This window comes from Lutjanus erythropterus, chromosome 15, assembly GCF_056507025.1.
Source record: "Lutjanus erythropterus isolate fLutEry1 chromosome 15, fLutEry1.hap2, whole genome shotgun sequence".
NCBI lineage: Eukaryota > Metazoa > Chordata > Actinopteri > Lutjaniformes > Lutjanidae > Lutjanus > Lutjanus erythropterus.
In genome coordinates, this window is record NC_139331.1 from 34,635,126 (window position 1) to 34,657,966 (window position 22,841).

The window sequence follows — 22,841 nt, forward strand, 5'->3', positions numbered from 1 at the left end:
GAGTTTCACAGGAAAACAGTGTTGCAGAATCTCCCAAACAATAGAAGTGCAAAAAACATAAAAAACATAAAATGCCTCCAAACTTCTTGTCTGGTGTAATCCAAGTTTCCTAAAGCCAAAAAGCCAGAAGAGTTTATTTAGTCCATGTTTTCAGCCTCAGTCTTCACTGTAGATCTTAAACTTTTTTAAGCACGTTCATGTGCGCACTGTCTGACTTGGATTATGCCAGACAAGCATTATGGAGGCATTTTATGTTTTTTCTTCCAGTTGCTTTTTACTTTTGAAACTCCTGCAGTGTTTTGCAGACTAACAAAATAAACCTGATCCTCAGCTGGGATGAGGGTGATTAGATTTTTGGGTGAACTATCCCTGTAAATGGGACTCCCAGAGCACATTCTCATTGGAGCTCATTGGCTCATTTCATCGCTGTTTTGGACGAGCATACAAAACTGGACTTCCCTTCAGATTTTCAAATTACTTTTACCTCACTGTTGATAAATTCTCAAGTTGACCATCATAGCATTTTACTGGAAATATGTGCAACTAAACAGTGCTCAAATACTGTATATTGACATTTAGATGGACTAAATTACTATATTCTGTGCACCTTCATATTTGATATGCATTAAATAAACAGATTTTTGTGTTTGTCATTTCCTGATTTATTTTGTAATTGTATTCCCTCTTATTTCTGGCATTACTTCCTGTCTTTGTTTGTTTTCCCGCCCTTTAAATTTCTGACTGTTTCCACCTGCCCCTCATCAACTTCCTGGTGTTTTTAGTTCTTAGTTGCTGGTTTGTTTTCATCTCGTTTCATCTCACAGGATTTACCCCGGTGTTTGGTCCTGTCTGTGTTTTTTGGATTTTTGCATTTTTGGACTTCCTGCTCCCTGACTAACATTATGTACGTAAGTTTTTTCTTTAATTAAGTGTATTAAATATCATTGAACTACAAAAGTCTGCCTCCGTTGTCTGAGTCCAAACTCAAACTAAACTTCACAAACTCTGACACTGATCTCACGTTTTAGATGACCTCACCATTCAGGTCCCCTTGTTAAAAATTCTGCTGCAGTTTTTATGCTGCTGTTGCTGCCAAAAACCCACTGAAACCGTGAAATCATAGTTTAGTTTGTCCACTGACCCTTTGACTTTTCCTCAGGCGCCACCATCCGGTTGAAATTTCCACTAATGAAACGTCCAAATGTCCAGAATATCATGAAATATTACACACAGCATACTAGTGGACACCTTTAGAACATTATTACTTGAAAGTTCAACATTAATAACTGTTAAAATCTATTCTTTTCTCCTATCCTCTTTAGTTTGATGCCTCTCTTGACTTTTTAAACTCAACTCTAAATGGTTTGGCCAACCATCCGTGCACAATTCCTCCTTTTAAGGCTGACCTGCCTGCACACTCTGGATGACATTCCTGTTTTTACTCTGTCTGGGTGTCCATGACAGCTCGGCTCAGAGCGGTCATTAGGAGCTGCTGGTTGTCTATTGAGTCAGAATACAGAGAAGTGCAGTCATAACATTTCCTTAATGAGCACACAGAGACCTTTACAATCTGGCTGGTTGAGCACGGTGGAGCTATTAATCAGGTTAGGAGCCTGATTCAAGCTGCTGTTTCCATGTTTCTAACTAGCTAAAGTGTTGTGCATCCATTGTAATGTTAATATCAGTGTCAACACTGCAGACTGTCCATTTAGACAGTCTATCTAGAAATAGATTACTTATCCCATCCAGTCTATTTGTAATCTATATTTGAAAAACAACAATTTTGCAGATATACAAAACAATTGTAAAGGGGCAAACGGTAGTTTTTTCACATTTTTTCATTGGTATTTTCTTAACTTCACTGTCAAAAAATGATTTTATCTGCTCTGTTTCACACCCATCACTTCACGTACCCAAGTATGGACCATGTCCAGAGCAAAAACTTTGTAAACAATCCTGACTGACACATTTGCTGTTAAATATTACATAAGAAGCTGTGTTGCATATTCAATAACATTTTATATGTCCTATCAGCACATTTAATGGATTTTGCTATCTTGACTGAACTAATTGGAAACCAAATGGTTCCTCTGTTTAGATGTTTTAAGCACAAGATTCTGAGATATTTCATTAATAACAATGTTCGGTCTTCTGTACTTTTCCAGTCCTGCCAGGTCAGTTCTCGTGGCCGTATGAGAGGGAGGAGACATCGGAGGGGAACGCATCAAGGATTCAAGAGGATAAAGTATGTTGGTCTTTTACCGCCTTTTGCTTTCTTGTAAAAAGTTGATAATTAAGAGGAATTAATCATGAGACAAATGGACGTCCTAATAATGAGGTAATTCCACAGTCAGTGTTATTTGGGAAATCTTTCTTAGAGAGTAAATGTGAACACCACAGGAGCATGAACTTGGAAGTAGTTGCTTCTTAGCTTGGCAAAAATCTAAATCTCTCCACCCAGCAGCTTTTGTTGGAGCCTTCAACCAAATGTCACAGTCATCTCAAACTCCATCCACTGATTAAGACCTTGAGGTGTGTTGAAAAGCTCCAGAAAAGCTAGTGAGTGCAACTTGTGTTTAGATTATTTTGCAAAACATAACTTTTAATCTTGAGGAAATACAGTTATTGTGTATTTTCTGGTCATTAGAAAGCAATCTTGTGGAAAATTGTCTCTCAGACCTTTTTCACAGCAGCCATTTTGATGTGATATGAACAAATATACAAGCTGGACATGCACACCCAATATGCCTTGTGTATACTCTGCTCTGATTGGCTGGCGCTATAAGGTCAGGGTTGAGGCGGGGTTGAGGTAAAGGAAAACATATATTGACAAGGAAACAGATTTCACAAAAACACCAAGAACAAAAACTGTAACCAATCAGAACAGAGTCAATTAAGTCTCTTCCTATGGTAAACACAGGTGTTTACGACTGATATTAATTAAGGTCCCATTCACGTTGGCTCACTGGAAAGGCCTTGCTACACTAAATGGAACAGGACCTTATTTAATATCAGTGGTAACATCTGTGTTTACTCTACTATTGCATATCAATATGACTGCAAAATGAAATACTGATTGATTTGATCTTTTATCAGGTCAAAAGTGAGGTCACCAAACTCCTTTTACTGTTAAAAATGAAGTACTTTTCCAACTGGGACATGTCAAAGTGTCCTCTGCAAAACAGGCCTGTCATAAAGGTGTAAATTATCTCATTCTAACAAGTGCATGGAAACAAACCAGAGGGTCATGGAGCTGTCAATCAGGTACAGTCTGCACTTATTGGGGGTGACATTTAATTAACCAAAATATGTGGAAACACTTGCATGTGAGTGTAATATGGAAGTGTAATTAAGTTTTGATCTTCATTAGATGTTGAGATAACAGCAACAGCAGCTGCTTTCTGCTTCCAGACCTTCTTGTTTGTCTCATTTTCATTATCAGTCTTTAAATTAAAACTAAAAATCATTAAACAACACTATCTGTTGATGGTTTCCTGCATCAAGAGGTTCAGTGTTGATGCTGACTGATGATATACATCACTGTAGACGTCACCGGGGTCTTAAAGCCGCATTACAAATAGCCGATACATGATAGTGCCATATTTTTAGATACTTCCAATCATGAAATTCCCCGACACACCAGACGGACTGTGTGCAAAACAAAACACACAGAGCCCTGCAAGACCTTCACAAATACATTACAAAAAAGACTTATTTATGTGGTGATAAGTGATAAAGTGGTAAAATTGAACAGTAATGATACTTTACCTTCAACTGCTTCAGTCATGCTTTCAAAATAAAAGTTCTATTCCAGCAGTAAATCCTTTGTGCAGATTATGTTGCCATGAAAAACAAATATTTACGGTAGATCCTCAACTCCTCTGCGCGATTTAATCCCAGTGTTTAATTCCAATCTGGCAACGTCATGCGAATGGCTGGCGCTGAAGATAATGTGGAAAACCCGAACCCTCCACCGGTAACTCTACACCTCTTTTTCCATTCTCATTACTTAAATCTGCAATTTTTTCTGTTTTTCCTCTCTTTGTTCCAGGAGTCAGAAACTTTTCTCGGGTCCAGGTGACTGCGAGGTGGTCCAGACTTCCGTCCCTGTGGATGAGGCTGAGGAGACAGACAGAGACCAAGTTGAGGTGGTCACAGTCTTTGCCCTTTGGCTGGTTGGGTTGGGGCTGGGGTTGTAGATAGAGCAGCCTTCGCACCCCCACCCCCCTCCTCTACTGCCACTGACAGAATTAGATCGACCACGGGGACTGACGGAGGATGGAAGGGAAAGAGGGAAGAGAGAGTTTCAAGGTAACTTTATCCCACCAGTCAATGCTGCTGCTAGAGTCACATGATTACAGTGTGGACAGTGGTTTCACACTACTAAAAATCAATTAGATTTTAATCAATTTATCTTATGTGTCAAAATTTATTTGGATTATTGTGAATAAAACTGAATCTAATTAGGTGCTGTTACATTCATGCCATGTTTCTGAGCCTCAGGCCCTGAGTTATTCTTAGAGCAGCTCGCTGCTGCTGGGATTCTGCTTCGCCTTTTTAGGCCAGAGGCGTGACCTTAACACCCAATCCCCCCTCCGCAGCCCCCCCGTGTTAACTAATCCCCCTCTTCCAGACCTCCATGGCTCAGTGCAGAGCTGTCATCAAGTGGAGAGAGAAAAGCTGGAGCACAGGCCACATACTCTTAAGTTAAATCGACTTTACAGAGTCGTCATGACACTGCAAGTAAACAACAAGTCTCCTGCTGCATGTGCCAGATGAGAAAGCTTGAAAAGGTAAACACAAAGTCTCAGTATGCTTCAGATAAACTAGGTCTTATGATGTCATCCAATCATGTCTAAAGTGGTTATACCTGTTCTCAGTATCCACACTCAAAGATGGGGTTAAAAAACCTGCCATCATAGTCTCCTGGTGCCACCACTGCCTCCTGGATCTCTCCAAGAAGTCTTTCCTTTGCTTGTGTTTTGAGACTCAACATGATGGATGCATGCATGATGTGTTGCACCTTTGCAAACCTGGCAACTTCGCTGCCTGAATAGGCCATGATTGTTAGAGATGCAAAATGTGAGGGGAGTCTCAGGAGGTCAGAGCAGCATTTCCAGACTTTTTTGACTGAGGTGGCCCAAGTGGGGCAAAGATTTATGCAGTGGGGGCATGAAGTACCAACTACTCTAATTACTGAGATTACAGTATCTTACAATTTCTTACGTTCCTGTGTTCAGTTTTTTTATTTCAAAGACAACACTAATATTTGCATTTCCTGAGGAAAATGTGCGTGATTGCTGCATCTGCCGCTGCTGCTGCCGTCGCCCACCAGCCCAGTTTCTAAAAGACTCACGGCAAGAAGTGTTGGTCACTCACGTCTGAAGATCATGCAAGATCATGCATTCAAGAGATATGATGTTATTTTATTAATGGCCACAAGGTGGAGCTATTGGTACCATGTTTCAACTTGTCATGCACATGCTTATGGGGAAGTTGTGAACCAACTTTCACGTCATTTAAGACAAAATTGTAGAAATATCGTTTTAATGTTACTGTAGTATGTTCCAGATAGAGTATTAATTCAGATAGAGTATTATTAACAAAAGCTTCAGCCTCACTACTGAATAGAACAGATGGAAAAATACCCAAACTTTGGTGCAAAAAAATAAGATCCTTTGTTTTTGAAACATATTTATTGGTGTTTGGCATAAAACATTCAGTCATACAGAAAGTAAACACATTTACAAACATCCTCTTCACCCCAAACTCAGGTAAAAGGAGAAAGACAGAAAGACAAACAGAAAGAAAAGAAAGAAAAGAAAAATACAACTATCATACATTAACAGATGTAGTACTTAAGTTATATATTACTTTTTATTGGTGCTATTTTATTTTTTCAGTTTCACTCAACTGCATAAAATTATTATTATTAATTTCTCCAAAGTAAGCCAGGACTTCCACCCAGGAGACCGGGGTTTGTGTCCCACGTGAAACCAAAAGTCAACATTGATTTCTTTTTAAGTTGCGTTACGTACATAAATTACCCAGTCCAATTTTATGTAGCAGTTATTTACACCCAAACTATGTCTTTTCCTACACAAGAACAAAGAAGTAGTTTTGTTGCCTTACATAAAATTGTTTTGTTGCTTTTATTTTGAAAGTTTACCTGGATTATTGTTAACTTGACTGCAGAGCCCTGCACGTGCAGGGTGATGCTAGAGGGGTTCCTGCAGGATCCTAGTTTGAAGCATTGACAATCTGGGGGTGAGAATGTGATGGTTGTTCACTGAAATTTGAGAACAGCTCTCTAAGTTTGCAGAGAAAATGTGATTTGATGGGAATCCATAGATAAAGAAATTTGGGTTGAACTGAGATTTTTAAATTTTGAGAATATAAATAAAGCCTGACGGGTGGAGATGGACATCGCCACCCATCTATTCAGAGATTCAATTAATGGCTGTACAATGGGGTCATAAATGAGGGCGACAGTATTCTCAATTTCTGGTACAACTTTGACTTCTAAGTATATAAAACCTTGCTGACTAACTCAAAAAGGGGTGAGTATCTCAGGGTTTTCTTTTCTCAAATTTTTAAAATACTGTGTTGGATTTGAAAGTTTTAACTTTGTATCAAGAGAATTCTCCAAAATATTTGATTAGACCAATAAGTGTTGGGACAGATGTTCTCAAATTGGACAGGTAAATCATCATCATCCACAAAGAGTGAAATAATATCCTCAGATTATTCTGTTTTCACACCAAAGACTCCCAGAGGTTCACTAGCAAGCAAAAACAGGAGAGGGGATAGAGGGCAGCCATGTTGCATGCCTCTATGTAGACTAAAAGCTTTGGATATCACACTATTTGTTAATATCTCAGATTTTGGATCTGGATGAAAGAGCTTCAGCATTTTGAGATATTTTTCACTCATCAAGAACCATCAAGTATTTACACTGTGTCCTCTTGGACTTTTTGGCCTCCAGCAACAAGACTGTGTGTTCTTTAAAATCCCTGCAGTCCGCAGATGGTTGTACAGTACCACGTTTATTTTGTCCCTTCAAGAATCTCTTTAACTCCTGCATGATAAAACCAAAAGGAATTTTTGGTTTTGTTGCCCTCACACATCTTATTTCTTGTGAAACACAACAACAAGTGTCACAATGACCACCAACAGCCCCACGACACCAGTGACAAGACCAGCCACCAGCTTCCAATCATCACAGAACCCTAAAACAAAGAAAAACAGAGCAATGAGTCATCTGGTATCACTTACAACTTAATTAATTTTACAATAATGTCAGCTGTGGCGAGTAAGGGAAACAATCTATAATCAAACAGATTTCTACCGATCTGCATTTTAACCCGTTCATCATAGCATCTTATTCAGAGGGTGAAACAGTTTAAAGGTACTTGAAAAATAAAATAAGTAAACTCTGAAGTTGATAATTACCGCCACACTTGCTGATGTAATCGCTGAAGGGTCGCGAGGTGGAGGCCTGAAAAACAAAGATGAGTGATGAATACTGAAACTGTGTCAGATGCATAATGTCACTGCACTCCATATTGATTGTGTGATTGTATTAGAGGAGAAGATCTCATCAGTACCTGGGAAGCAGAAACTCCAATAAACCTCTGGACATCAAACCATGCAGTTTCGTTTTGCTGACACCGCAGGAGTCTGTCTTCATAGAACAGACAGTCCACAGTGAGATGGACGTTGGGGTCGTTCACCTGTCTTCTGCTTTCAGCTACAATATAGTCAGCATCGAAGGTGTGATGCATCACCACCAGAATGATTGGTTTATCACCTGTAAACACGGAGAAACACGACCAGATGAGTCAGAAACAAGATGAAACCTAAGAGAAGAGAAGAGTTTGGTTTTTACTGGGTTGGTCAAGCTGTGGCTCTTGTTCTGCATACGTGTGGCTCTTCTATTCCCTGCCATGGCCTTCTTTTTGTCCAGTGTTTTTTTAACAAGTGGGATTAAAGTGGTTGTGAATAAGTTAGTAATTTAAAGGAGTCTTATTTGATTTTTGTTGTTGTTGTTGTTGTTGTTTTTGCTCACTTGGGGGCAGCAGAGGACTCTCTAAACACAAAATTATATAACCACGATTTAAATAGTCTTCCGCTCACTTCTGGAGAAAAGTCTGGTTCCATGTACATTCTGCTATATGGTGAAAAAAACACCTCGCTTGTTTGGATTTCTTTAAGCCAATCACAAACTCCATGGGCGGAGCTAAGCCCAGGATGCAGCATCAGTGCTGCTGCAAAATAGCATTGAGGGTGAACTTGTTTTGGTGGAACATTTGCATGCCAGGAAGTGAACTCTTGCATTAAAATGACTACATTGCTGCAAAAGAAAAGCTAACAGCTGTTAGCTTCTTCATACCACTAGCATCCCAGCCATTTCTAAAATGTTGTGGAGTGGAGGGTAATAGTTGATAATTCACATAATTTCAAATAATTCAGAGAAAGTCATCAAACATGGATTGTTTCCTACCTTGAATGTCCTGCAGGGCCTCAGCGATGTCTGCTCCAACTCGAGATACGATAGGACAGAAAACCAGGAGGTAGTCGCTCCATTCACGACGGTTCACCTCAGCTTGGCCAACGGATTTAAGCTTTACAACAAAGTCTCTATGAGCCCCATTTGTTCTTCCTGCTTCAATCACAAAGAAATTTTTCCACGACTCTATAGAAAGAGAAGGATGTTTAGATCATTACTGAGCTGTTGTGTCACCACACCATCAGATCCAGATGAAATCCAGATTGAAAAAAAGATGTCGAGCTACATTCAGGCTTAATTAGATAAGGTATTTTACACATCCCCAAACTTTTGTTGTTATGATCAACTGTGCAGGAGGTTCAACAAGCAGTTTGCTGTGATATTTGTAATCTCAGACCAAATCCCAAGTGAAAGAAAAAGTGTGCAACAATTTATAATTTCTGAATAACTTATCCAAAACATTTTTTTGGGTGAAACACAGAACTAACAGAAAGTCTAATGCTGTTTGTTCTGCCATGTGTTTGACTCATATGGATTTTCTTTGTAAAGCACTTTGGTTAATGTTTGTTGTCTTGACAGTTCATGTTAAGAACCTGATTTTCCAGGTTGTAACAGAAAGTGAAACTGAGCTCAAACAAAGGATGTGTCATGTTGTTATCTATTGCAGTGTATCTTTTAAAATCCCCACCTCTTTCTGCAAAACCCACCGTAATACTAACAAACTGTCTACTTGTTTTTACCATCATTATTCATGTGCACATAAATAATTATTACAACCAGACAGGGGAAAAAAAGTTTACTGAAATATTGGAGTCTTGACAGAGCAACACTGCAAAAAGTGTCTAAGGAAGTGAGATAATCTTAGATTATTTAAAATCTAGTTGGACTTGTTTTGGCGTGAATTCTGGCGCTGACTTTGCAAAGCTGTTTAATTCAAGTAAAGTCCTTTAATTGAGTTGACTTGGCACTTAAAAGGACATTATACGTAATTTAAATCCCTCATAATAAATATTGATTGGCTTGTAATAGAATTACGACTTATTTCAAGGCATCTTTTCAAGTAAAAATTACTGGAAAGCACATATGTTTTAACTTCAGTTTGAAAGGGCATTTTTGCAGTTGTAAAGTTATACAATAATAAAATAAAAAATCCTCACCAGTTGTGTCTTCGTGACCCATGTCTCTGAGGAAGAAATAAAAAACCAGACAAGAAATTTTATTCAACAAAACTTAAACTAAATTAAATAAATCCAAACAAGCAGCAAGTATAATTGCATCACAATTTGCTTTGTCAAAGCTTTCGCCCCAAAAGACACAAACGGTACTTGGAGAGTGAAGACCTCCGCAAAGTGCAAATACCCTCTGTCACAATTTTAACAAAAGTAAAGAATAATGACAGTGAAAAATGTGATTTGGATCTGCTCCACCAAGCTTCATGACAAACATGCAAACAAATCAAAAACATAAACTCCATGTCAGAGGAAAAAAATTACTTAGAGGTATATAATCTGTAATAATCCGATGTGTGGACATTCAGCAGTTCAGAGCCTCACAGGAATGATTAAAAAATCATCAGATGGATAATTTTTTTGTCTCTGGCTGTCCATCCCACCCTCGACTCCTCCCTTATAGCACTTTTGTTTTGACAGGCAACATTTTTTCAACTTGACCACTAAAGATGAGGAGATGAGACGTTTTAACTGTGTCAGAGTTTAGAAAGAGATAAGATATGAATGTGGACCAGGCGGAGCAACGCCACCAAAGCAACCCTGTCTCCTAGAATTTCAATTTATGGCCCGAGCACCGACCTCAGTGCAAGGACTCTATTGCTTTTTTAGGAATTCTTCCTCTTTTTTAATATTTTTCTCTTTAATTAATCATATTTTTGAGGGCCTTAATGTGCTGGACATCACATGAAATTTGGCACAGGCATCAGTCATGGTGAAAAAATACATATGTTGCTTGTGAGTGTGGCAAAATGGCTCAATAGCGCCCCCTACATTTCACCTACATGTATGAAAATTGGGAGGCATGTCTATCATGTCCAGACATGCAAAAACATCTCTTGGAGCTAAAGCCTCAACTCAGTAGGAAGTCGGACATTTTGAATTTATTGTGCAATTTCTGTGCAGATTTTGGTGACTTCTAGCAGGCATTGTATTTTAACAGACTCCTACTCCTGCTCCTACAGAATGAGTCGGATCAACATCAAAATTGGTGTGTCCAAAACCCTGAGACCTTTTAGACTGATAGACTGAATTTTCATTTTTGGGTCAACTATCCCATTAATGTTAAGAGACATTTTTTTCCCCATTCAAGAATTTAAAACTACATTCAGACTGTAAAAGATGGCCTTTTGAACGTTTCTAATGGAGGGTAGCATACTAGTCTTACATTAAATATTGAATTTCACTGTATGCATCATGACTGCACAGTGTTTTATTTTCACAGCTCACTGTCAGTAAATATTGCACAGGAAGTATTGGACTGCAAGAGAGTTACAGGCCAGCAAAGGTTGAGTTATGTAAAGCTTTGAAGGGGCCAACAAAAGCACTTTTACACACTTTTTGTGGATGATTACCTCCTAAATAAATGCTTATAAATGACTGATCAGTATTATAAAATCTTATCTCATTTTTGTGTCTGTATGCATCATTGCTGTTATGCTCAAAGCTGAATCATCATCTTTGATCCCTTCCGTCCTGACTGGGCTGTCAGACTGTCATCAAAAACCATTAACATCATCCCACCATTGTTCTTCAGTATGGCTGATAATGACCTTTTAATTTTGGATAAGAATCTGTCGCATTTATTTATCACTGATGTAACAGATTTACACAAGAAGACACAAGTCAAATGCAATACAGTCACTTTAGCTGATTATTTTTGTTTATTCATTATGAAGGGAAAAACATTTTGTACTTGAATGAATACATCAGTTATCATTTTACAGAGAGGTTTACACAGAGAGAGGTTTTGTCCTTATTTAAAACTCCAAAGATTAGACCACAGACAACTCTAGTAAACACACATTTAAACATGTACATGCCATAAAAGTTATATCTCAAAAGTAACTTTGGTTGTTAGCCTGGCTTCACATTCTTATTAAAAGATTTTGTTCCCATCAGTAGTAAAGCAAAGTAAATGTAACAGCTGCATAACCTGCTGCATAAATATTATACAAACATCTGTCAGAGAGCAGTACCATGGCGTACATTAAGGCTTTTCAGTTGGGCCTCGTCAAGTCAAACCAGGCTACACTGATTCACATTCCATGAATACTGAACTGTGCCGAGTCGTGCCCGAGATGGACCACCTCTAGAGTGGGGCCACTCCAAGCAGGTTGCCATGACATCTTGTCCACCGTGGCAGACTCTCTTTTGTCCCCCTCAAACAAGTGTTTTAAGACTCAGCTCATGTGTGTGTTGAGCTGTCAGGACTTTTGTAGCTTCTAACTGAATCTCTGTGGTTTGAAGTTCAGCTTCTCTCCTGAGTCGCTGTTCGTTCTTTCAGGTGTCTGCTTTAATTTACTGTCTCATGTTCACTTTCAGCTGACAGGAGTCGAGTTAAAAAGCAGCAAAATCAAGTTTCTTGATTTTTGTTGCTTCATTATAAAAGCTGTGATAACACCTTTTGTATATGTGTATAGGACTGTCATTACACCATCATAAACATGTCACGACCTCTGTCATAGACATAAAATAGTCTTTACATATGTTGTTATTATTAATGTCTTTGTTATGACTACTTGACATGACCCAAGGCAACATAATCTTTCAATTAATTTATGTCAACTTGACATTAACCAGGACAAAAATGTCTTAATGACAACTTAAACTCAAACTTAATAACAGTTCAGCTTTATGTTTTAACATTACATTAAACTGTGATTATGTGGTTAGTTTTGACACTGACCATCATAAGACTGTTATTAGTGCATCATAAGTATTTTTCTTGACCTCAAGTAAAGTGATACAATTTGGACTTGTCATAAAGATGTCAGAAGGTTTTATTACACTGTCGAATGCTTTCATAATGGTGTCATGAATAATTTCCTGGACTTCAACCGAAATGGTACTGATTGGACTTGGGTCATCACGACTGCCAGTGTCAAAAACAATCACATATGTCATATTAATGCCAAGTTCTTATAACAAAGACATCTGTAACAACAACTTTGCGGTAAAAATGACATAATTGAGCAAATGGCACTTAATGATAGCCAGAAACATTCATAAAGACTCCTTCGTGTTCATGAGTGGTTTCATGACATGGTTATGACAGTGTATTGACAGTCTTATGAACACCCTTTAACATTTAGAGCTACCAAAGCTTTTAAATGACAAAATAATGTCAGATTTTTAAGAAGAATTTGTAGGAAACTGAATGTGTTTATTCACCGTTTTATGGCTGCTTGACCCAAGACAAGAACATATCAGTTAAAATACAAACCTAGCCTGAGAAATACAAGAAGATTTACTTGGCAGTGATCGGCTTAAATAAGTAATATAACGGACATTCATTTAAGTCCTGCAAAAAAATGTGTAAAAGTCCTGCATTCCAGCTTCAAGATAAGCTTGAGAAAATGTTCATTTTTTCTAACTTAGTCTTTTATTGACACATGCTGAAGCCCCATATCTGCATATCTGTTATCCTTCCATCATTTCTCCCTTTGTTGTATTTCAGATAAAATATTAATGATCATAAAGCTCCACAAACATCTGTATCAGCCGTCGAAAATAACAATGATAATACTTCAGTTACATTTTTGCAGATTATTACACATGCATTACATAGTGTATTTGTTTTGCCCCTTCAGTAATGTATTGTGATCATATTGTAAAGTGCTTTTTCATTCTTTTAGGTTTTGTCCTGCATGCTTAGTGACAGCCTTCACAGATTCTCTTAGTTTAAGTGCACAACAACAAGGACGATCACAACGGTCAACAGTCCCACCACAGCATAACCACCAATAAAAGCCCACAGCTTCCATCTGGCCCGGCAAACTAAAATAAAGAAAAACAGAGCAATCAGTCATCTGGTATCATTTAAAACTCACCCAAAATGACATTTTTAGATTGATAATACCAACAATATTCCTTAATGTGTCATATGTATGTTTGTATCCTGACGCGGTTACTAATTACCTGTTAAAAACTGTAATTAGTTACGTAATCCAAGTATCACAATATTAAAGTAATGCAACTTAATTTCTCTGTTACTTTTGGATAACCTCAATAATTGTTTGGCCTAATCTAGTGTTTTTAGGGCTTTAACGATTATTTTCATCGTCAAATAATAAAAAATAGTCAATTATTGACTAATCAATTAACAGATCAGTTGTTTGGACCTTGAAATGGAAATTGAAAATGGTGAAAAATGTTGACCAAAGCCTAAGATGATCTCCTAAAATGTCTTGATTTGTCCACAGCTCAAAAATATTCAGTTTACTGTCAGAGAAGAGTAAAGAAACCAGAAGACTTTCACATTTAAGAAGCTGAAATCAGAGAATTTTGAGTTGAGTTATTTAAAAAGAAAGACTCAAAATGATTAACGGATTATCAAAATAGATTTAATCATAGATTAATCACTGCGACTGCGTGTTTTATGATTATTGTTAGGTTGCAGTAAAACACTAGCTAAGTAGTTAGGGATTCTAAATCAATCGCTAGCTAGCAAATTAGCTAGTATTTTGCTAACATTACCTAAATTAAGTTGTGACTACTGTGAAGATTTCTTGTATGCTGGACACAGATAGATCCTTCTTAGCTAGTTAGCAAGCTTGATTTGCCTCAATCTGCATAAGTCATACTAGCTTCAGGTGAGCTTAAAGGGAAACTTTGTCATTTTTCATGTGGATGTCCAATCACTGTTGATGGTAAATGTAATCAGCTGAGCAATGCATTCATTTTTACTTGAAAGTTACACTTACTATTCCAACTACAGCAGGCATAGAGCTGAAAGAAAGAACAAAAAATGAATATGAATAACAATTTTTTTTCACACAATAACAATCAAAGAATTCACACAAAACCATGTAATGTGCATCATTTCAGAGGTGGACCACGGTGACAATCCCTTAAAGGGATAAATCATCCTTTTCATCCCAATCAATCAAATGGATTTGCCGTCTGAATTTATGAGGTACTCAGCCATAGTCAGTGTATTGCCTACATGTGCAGCTGCAGTAGATGCCCACCAAGCACCTCATTTCAACATTGCATTTTGAGCTACATCTGGTGAGTCCATTGTGGCCTTTAGTTAGCCCAATAATAGATGTTGAAAATTACACCTTGTTTAGTCCACCCAGTTTGGTCCAAATGTAGCCCTAAAATAGATGTTGGTAATTGGGCCATGTTTGGTTCATCTGATTGGGTTCAAATGTAGCCCAAAAATGGATGTTGAAATTTAGGCCACGTTTTGGTCCAAATTTAGCCCAAAGATAGACGATTGAAATTTGGGCTGTGTTTAGTCCATGTGCTTTGGTTCAAATGTCGACCAAAGATCACTGTTGAAAATCGGGCCATGTGCAGTCAGGCCGTTTTAGTCCAAATGTAGGCCAAGAATAAACATTGAAAATTGGGCTGTGTTAAGTCCGTCTGATTGGGTTCAAATGTGGGCCAAAACAAGCTGTCGAAAATTGGACCAGGTGCAGTCAGTCCGTTTTGGTCCAAACATAGCCCAAAAACAGATATTGAAATTTGTGCCAATTTTAGTCTGTCCGTTTTGGTCCAAATTTAATCCAAAAATAGCCAATGAAATTTGGGCTGTTTGGTCTAAAAATAAAAATAAATGTTGAAAATTGGGCTGTGTGTGGTCGGTTCGTTTTGGTCCAAATTTAGCCCAAATATAGATGTTGAAAATAGAGCTGTATTTACTCAGTCTGATTTGGTTCAAATTTAACCCAATTTTGGACGTTTGGATGAATTGAATTTAGCCTTAATACAGCCATGAAAATCACAGCCTTTTCCCAAGGGAAACTGTCATTATTTAAGCCAATGTCACGTGCCACAGTATCTGTGTGTTGTTGTACTCTTTTCTGCCCATGTTCTGTCCCCCCTTCCCCTTTGCAGGTTGCAGTGATTGGCAGCAGGTGCAGTCACTCTGCAATCAGGGCCTGGTGATCAAAAGCCTGGAGAGTGCAGCCAGTCAGGGCCAGTGGGCCATTCGCCAGACTGACATCTGCAGTTTAGTCCTGTGGTGGCAGGCTAGACTATTCGTGGCAGTTGTGTGACAAGTGCTTTGCTAGCACTCTCAGCTAGTAAAGTCATATGTCTTTGTGTGCCATGTGCCCAAGGCAATCGTTGTCTTCTGTGTTTGTGTTTTTGTTAGCCATTCCAGCTAGCAAGGACACTTGTTGTCTTTTGTGTGTATTGTTGTTGTTTAATTTAGTAAATTAAGTTAAACATTTTGTTTATTTAATTTGCTAACTTAATTTTGGTAATAAAAGAAACTTTGTTTACACCTTTGTGTCAGTTCTCCCTTCTTCCTTTTTCACCCGGGTACATTTATTTATTGTTACACCCCTCATCCCATAGCCCAACTTGGGATTGTAACACCAAATATCACTGTCTCCAAAGCCACTAGAGTCCTTTGGCAAAAACAGTCCTTTTACCTTGTGGAACACAGGAGTTGCTTGTCTATTACGTTCTTAGTACCGCCTTGCAGTGAAAACAGCAATTGATGGAATACCTCATCAATGGCAGGGAAAGAGCTGAAGTAGGTTTTTCTGCTGACCCTGTCCACAACAATACATCACTTAGCTTCCCACACCGTTACTGGTGCTGCTCTCCAAACTGGGTTGTGTTGACCGCCATCTACTAACACTGACTATGGATGAGAACCTCATACAACCGCAAAAAATCTGAACTATCCCTTTAAAATCACAACATCAGTGCACTTCACATTGATTGTGTTGTTGTATTAGATGAGTGAATCTGTAATCATTACCTGTGCAGGGTCGGCTCCTAGAAACCTATAGATATCACTCACTGCATTGAGGTTTCGTTGACATTGCAGAAGTTGGCCGTTATGGTACAGAAGGTCCACAGTGAGACAGATGTTCGGGTTGTTCAGCTGTCCTCTGCTGTCAGCTAAAATCAGGTCAGACGTGGCGATTTGATGCATCAGCGCCAGAATTATGGGTTTACCACCTGTGAGCACAGAGACAACATGACCAAATGGGTAAAGAACCAGATGAAATTTAGTTGCTAAACATTGTGTTCACCAGCTCGTCACTGACATTGTTGATCTGACATTTGGCTCTAGGCAGGTAGCATACACCTGGTGTATCAGACCTTAGAACAGCTGATACAGTCAGATTAACAGGCCCCATTTTAAACTGGTTCAGAATCACAAGAGCCCCAATTTCCCTCTGGTGTCCCACAGGGGTCAGTCCTTGGCCCACTACTTTTTAATCTATCATTCATTCTTGAGTCACTCCAGAAAATTTTGTCCAACTTTTCCTCAATTTTTCTGCAAATGTCTGCAACCAATCATCGTCGCTTCCCGCAAGTCCCTCATGTAAACATCGCTCATGTACGCCTCAAGGAACCAACTGTTTTATTGCTCATTTATTTTGCATTTATATTTTATTTTATCAGGAGTACTGAAAAGAACACATCTGTCAATGTTACTGACATTCATCAATGCCCTGTGCACCTTTATTTCATAATTTTGTGCCCCCCAAAGCATATTTTGTCACAGTTTTTGTAAATCTGAGCTTTTTGGATGTTTTTAGGTAACTTATAACACTCAGAATACAGAAAAGATTTATAGTGGAGTTTTATCCTCCCTGGAAGAATTTCCCTTTTGATTTTAATCAATTATACAACTTTCTTTTGAAATTTTCACTTGTTGTTAGGGTGCAACAATCACAAAAACAGCTCATGAAATCAAGGAGGGACTGGAATTTTGGACAAAACTTGGGTATTGTTTTTGCTTTTTTGGGGTTTGGTTACTCTTCAATTATGCTGGGACAGTATATTTTAAAAGATCAAATTCTTGGCTGTTAAATTTTGTAAGGAGCCATTTTATTTTTCTCTTAATGCTAATCAAAATATACACTCTTAACTTAATTCTTATTTAGCTTTGTTTTAGAATGGCTACAGAGTTGTCATGTTATGGTTGAGACACATCTGATAGCAATATTATTCAATGAATTTACCTTTTTTTAACCAGGAAGTGAGACCAGGGTTCTTAGGGTATAGCTATCCCTTTTTTTTGCCTGATTAAGTCGTGTTTTTGTAAAAACCTGAAAGACACAGGACAACTAAAACATTTCATAAATATATTTCGACCCTTAAAGAATAATTTGTGTTGGTATAAATTATTTTTAAAGCTTTTTTCTTTTTTAGGTGGGACATGATTTGTCCCAGTTCTTGATAATGGGTTAAAATGTCCCTAATGACTAATTAGCATGAGATTAGCCAAGCGATGGTTGAAGATGTTTCCTACCTGGAATGATCTCCAGGGCCTCCCTGATTTCCGTCCCAGTTGGTGATTTGATGGGACAGAAAACCAGGAGGTAGTCACTTTCTTCAACAGATTTCACCTTGATCTGACCAATGGATTTAAGCCCGGTTACAATGCCTTGATGACTCCTGTAGGTTTTTCCCGCCAAGATGACACAGAACTTTTTCCACGACACTGAAGACAGAGAAGAATAGCTTTGTTTAGTCAAACAATCAGATCCAGAAGGAAAGATCTGAGCAGAACTTTACCCATTCTCAGATCTTACTACTTCTATTAATTAATAAACTTAAATGTCTTAAATTTTCAAAGCTGTTTTTAACACCTGAAAAAAGCTGTCAAAGGGTCACACTTTGATATGTTTGGGCAATAAAAAATACTACTGATTGATGTGGATTAGCTAGCTAGTTAGTGAGCATTTTGTGAACATTAACACAAGCTATCAGATATAACTGGCTAGATAATGACTGATGTAGATTATAATACTTGTTATCAGATTAAACTAGCTAGCTAATGATTCATGTAGATTAGGCAGCTAGTTAGCTGACATTTTGCAGACATTAACAGTAGGTACCAGCTGATTCATAGATTAGTTAGCTTGCATTTTGTGAACATTAACAAACAATGTGGCTTTTATCTTTTATTCCCCACCAACATCTTTTTACCATCTTCAAAATGTGACTCCCTTTAGACGAGCCTAGCACAGTAGCATAGCACATTTAAGTACAGGAAATAGGAAAGGAGTCATTTGATTGACGTTCTTTCGGGTACCAAGCTTACCAAACTGTCATTGGAGCACAGAGTAAAAAAGGGCGGGGGCTTAGGATGGGTCATTTCTAATTTAAATATAAGTGAGAACATCTTGGCAGTCTTGACAGAGAGACATGTTGTCAGTTTATGAAATCAGTAAACATTATTTCTCACCAGCTGCCATTGCCTGGTGTGTGTCTCTGAGGAAGAGATAAAGAAACAGAGAGGAACCTTTAGTTAGTCAACATCCTTTAACAAAATGAAATAAAGCTAAATGAGGAGCTGGTTTAAATGTACCGTTATCACAGCTTCTCTCAGCTCATGCAGGCACAAAAAAACACCTTTGAGCAGCCATTCCCAAAACATTCCTGAATTTGAAATCTGAAAATCTTCTGCAGCCCAAAACCTTTGATCACAACTCTGATCACTGCAGGATTCAGATGGTAATGACGAGAAATAAGATACATTCCTGTGTTCATGTGACGGGTCACTAAATGCAGCGTTACATCTGTTTTTATATTTCATAAGAGGTAATTCTTACGCTCTTTAAGTTGACAGTTATATTCACAGAATATTTTGAATATTATACGGTCACTTAATTTAACTGTAGGATTACTTTTTTAAATTTTAGTGGCACCATCATTTAGACAAATTTCTGTAAATTTCTGCAAAACTGACTAAAAAGGAGAAAAAGGAGGAAACCAATGTGTTTTTATTCATGACAAAATAATCAAAACAAACACAAACAAAAGATCTGTACAGTCGGTGGTGTAGGGAGTGGATGAGAGAAAACGTGTGCTGTAAAAACAAAGAAAAAGGAGATAAAAGCCATAATGTGTGTGTGGTAAGGAGATCTGTCCGGGAACCAGCTGATGTTCGAGTTCATTTGCCGCTGATTAACTTCCTAATGGGTCTGGAGGCAGCCCTGGAGACAGAAAGCACAGCAGCAGCAGAGTGAAGCAAACCAGAGGTGCAGTCACATCTGGATATTTAGACAGAGATGTTTATGATGGTCTTTTAATTTTTTCTGTTTAGCTACTAGAAATCTGTTCAAAATGACTGCATTTAAACTTGATGCTTGAATGTAAAACTTAATAATATTATTATTATTATTATTATTATTACCATTAGTAGTAGTAGTAGTAGTAGTAGTAGTAGTAGTAGTAGTAGTAGTAGTAGTATCATCGTGACTATTGTTGTATTTATTTGTTTTTGTTTTATTTTATTTTATATATTTTGTTTATTGTTGTTGTTGTCGTCGTCTTTATTTATTCAGTCATTCATTCGCTTTTATTTTATTTTATTTTGTTCTGTTTGGTTTTGTTTCATTATGAATTTATTATTTTCCGGTGATGCCTGAATTCAGATCAGTCTGTCTGGTCGGACCTTCGTTGTTAGAAACTGAAATAACTTCGCCTGTTTTGTGCCGATTTTTCCTCTTGTGTTTGTGTTTTGAACACTTGTTGGTCACCTACTAGAATCTAGTGTTTAACTGAATGTAAATCTTTAATTTCTGTGAAGTTTAAACAAATTATTAATAATTAGTTATTGATAATTAAACCTCCGCTCTCTGTCCGTGGTGCTGAAACAGACCTGATTTCACTGCTCCCTCTGAGTCCTGCATCACATGTAAACACCAGGCTCTGTGGATGTTAGATCGCTGTATTTGTGTATTAAACCAGTTTTCAATAACAGAATCGATCCCTGACATGACGTCATGCCGTGGTTCTTCCTGAAACAACGCCCCTGTCTGCCTCTGAGCTGCAGAACCTCTAAAACTCTCAGTAACATGTTGAGTCAGCAGTTCACTGACGCCTCGCACAGACATTTAAAAACATTATTTTTTAACTTACGGTGGATCGAGTCCATGTATCGTCCCCGGCAGGTCCATCCTTCACTGGTCAGGAAGTCACTGACAGCTCCTCCTCCTCTTCCTCCTCTTCCTCCTCTCTGTCGGTCCACTGAAAGGATTTTTGAAGCGAGTTCTCAAGTTACAACCAAAGAGGAGGCGCACAGATCAGACGTTTAACTGTGTTACTGCGGGATATTAGACATGAACACAACAAGAGTGGACCATGGACACTGGGTCCAGGTCCATGTGTTGTTTTGACATCAGGGGCGTGTCCACACTGGAGTGGAGGGGGGACATACCGCCCTACAGAGCGCCCTGTGTTTCTTACAACATCTTTATTTAAAAGATAAATACTTCTGACAATCACAACACAACAAAATGGCACCATACAAATATACAACAAATTAATACAGGCCTGTACACATCCTTGTCATTAGCATCACCACCTACAGTCGGTTGGTCTGTGTGGCAAATTTTACAGGTTGTTCCGTGCAGCTAACATTAGCAGTTTGTCTGTGTAGTTAATGTTAACAGTTGGTCTTACCTGTAAATGTTTCTCTAAATTAGATGTTGAGTTCCTGGATGATGACAATATTTTCACAGCGGAGGAAAGAACAGTCTCTGTACTCTGATGTTGTTCCTCTTTTCTAATTTAAAGAAAAATAATTTCCTCCTTGTGAAGATTTTTTTTCTCAAGAAGACATGATATTGACTAGACTGTAAGATAAGCTAATTTCTTAAACATCATTTTCTGTTTCATATAAATGATCAAAGGACTGGACTGAGGTCATGAAAAGGCCAGATTCAGTCCACGGACCTAATGGTTCCATACTTTATTGTTTAAGAATTTTTAATTTACAGAGACAATACACAAATATGATATAGTTACATCAATTTTTGGTAATTCTTCAGGAAGGAAAAACATGTTACTGATACTTTAATGAGAACAAAAGCAGCAACAGTCAGCATTTTACAAAGATGTTTTGTCTTTATTTAAAACTTGTTAACACTCATGTCTACAACACACACATTTAAACATGTACATGCCAAAAATTACATTTCACAAGCACAAATACTGGGGTCATTACCGTGGCTTAATATTCTCATTGAATTCATTTGTCCCCAACTGCTTGCATTAAAATCTCTTTAGGAAGAGATTTGTCAGTGTAAAATATTACAAATTATGTATTTATTGTTTTAAGATCTTTAATCTTTTGTTATTTTATTGGCTTTGTGTATATATGCAAAAGATAGATTTTTAAAAATTGTATTTTGTTAACATTAGCTAGCCAGTTAGCAAGCGTTTTGCTAACATTAGCTAACTTAAGTTGTAACGTGTGACTTTTACAGGAAACAGGAGTTGTTTTCATTCCCAACTCGTCAAATATGGACAGCAGGCTCCATCAGTGACTCATATTTAATTCAATTTTAGTAGTATTTCTATCGTATTAGATTTTTTTAAATTAGTTAATTAATTTCTTTTTAATATTCCTGTCATTCTTCTGCTTACCACTAGAGGGAGCTTGTGTGCTAACCACTGGCTCTCGTTCCACAGTTTGAGAATGAAACTCAAATTCTGGCCATTTCTTACACATTGCACCTTTAACGGAGCTCACAGCTGTCGGATCGTTTTTAACAGATTAGTCACATGACAGCTGGAGCAGCTGTAGTGTTTGTGTCTGTGTGTTTATTGGGATCCAGAAAAAAAGGATTGAACAACTATATGTCATTATAGTCAGACCACGAAACCAGGTGTGTGTTCAGCTGGACTGAGGTGCAGCTCAGGTGTGTGATTAGCTGGACTGAGGTGCAGCTCAGGTGTGTGTTCAGCAGCTCTGCTCACTGGATCCTTCTTCAGGAGTTTCAGCCAGTGGAGCTGCATTATACTGATGATGATAATAATGAATATTAAAATACAGCACAATTTCAAGGTGTTTCACTGTAAAACATAACCAGCTACATATCGGCATGACATTTACAGTTATTTATTGTATTGCTTTTTAGGTGTATAGGTGTTAATGTAAAACAAACTATACTATAAACTATACTATACTGGTGCTGTCAATTGATTAAAATATTTAATCCTGATTCATTGCAAAATAATTGCACATATTTTATTTGTCCAAAATGTGTCTTAAAGGGATAATTTTCAAGTGTAATTCAAATGTAACTTTATTAAATCAGGTAACCAAAAACAATTACAAATATTGTCTAGAAACCCTCAAAGGCACTGCAGAAAAAAATATGCTCACCTAATAA

The 22,841-nt window shown here is 37.8% G+C and overlaps 3 protein-coding genes across 4 annotated transcripts in view; all 3 read right to left on the reverse strand.

Annotated features, from left to right (window-relative positions):
• Window positions 1–5,191, reverse strand: part of LOC146314806 (uncharacterized) — a 32,329-nt gene extending 27,138 nt beyond the window's left edge. The window contains exon 1 of the mRNA XM_084737106.1: window positions 3,769–5,191. Within this exon, the coding sequence (XP_084593232.1) occupies window positions 3,769–3,787 (19 nt within the window). The 5' untranslated portion in view covers window positions 3,788–5,191. The remainder of the gene's footprint in view (window positions 1–3,768) is intronic.
• Window positions 5,192–6,905: 1,714 nt separating this feature from the next.
• On the reverse strand, window positions 6,906–9,719 carry LOC146314807 (uncharacterized). Its single transcript, XM_084737815.1, has 5 exons — window positions 9,667–9,719; window positions 8,504–8,695; window positions 7,608–7,810; window positions 7,453–7,498; window positions 6,906–7,229 (listed from the first exon to the last, which is right to left on the reverse strand). Exons 1-5 carry the CDS (start codon window positions 9,686–9,688, stop codon window positions 7,129–7,131), a joined length of 564 nt encoding a protein of 187 aa, XP_084593941.1. The 5' UTR covers window positions 9,689–9,719; the 3' UTR covers window positions 6,906–7,128.
• A 3,532-nt stretch (window positions 9,720–13,251) lies between these two features.
• On the reverse strand, window positions 13,252–20,808 carry LOC146314808 (uncharacterized). Of its 2 annotated transcripts, XM_084737813.1 has the most exons (6): window positions 20,584–20,808; window positions 18,905–18,930; window positions 17,966–18,157; window positions 16,460–16,662; window positions 14,442–14,466; window positions 13,252–13,515 (listed from the first exon to the last, which is right to left on the reverse strand). In XM_084737813.1, the coding sequence occupies exons 1-6, from the start codon at window positions 20,619–20,621 to the stop codon at window positions 13,415–13,417; spliced, it is 585 nt and encodes a 194-aa protein (XP_084593939.1). In that variant the 5' UTR covers window positions 20,622–20,808; the 3' UTR covers window positions 13,252–13,414. The 2 variants fall into 2 exon arrangements, with proteins under 2 accessions (XP_084593939.1, XP_084593940.1); XM_084737814.1 differs by lacking the exon at window positions 18,905–18,930.
• Between the last annotated feature and the right edge of the window lie 2,033 nt (window positions 20,809–22,841).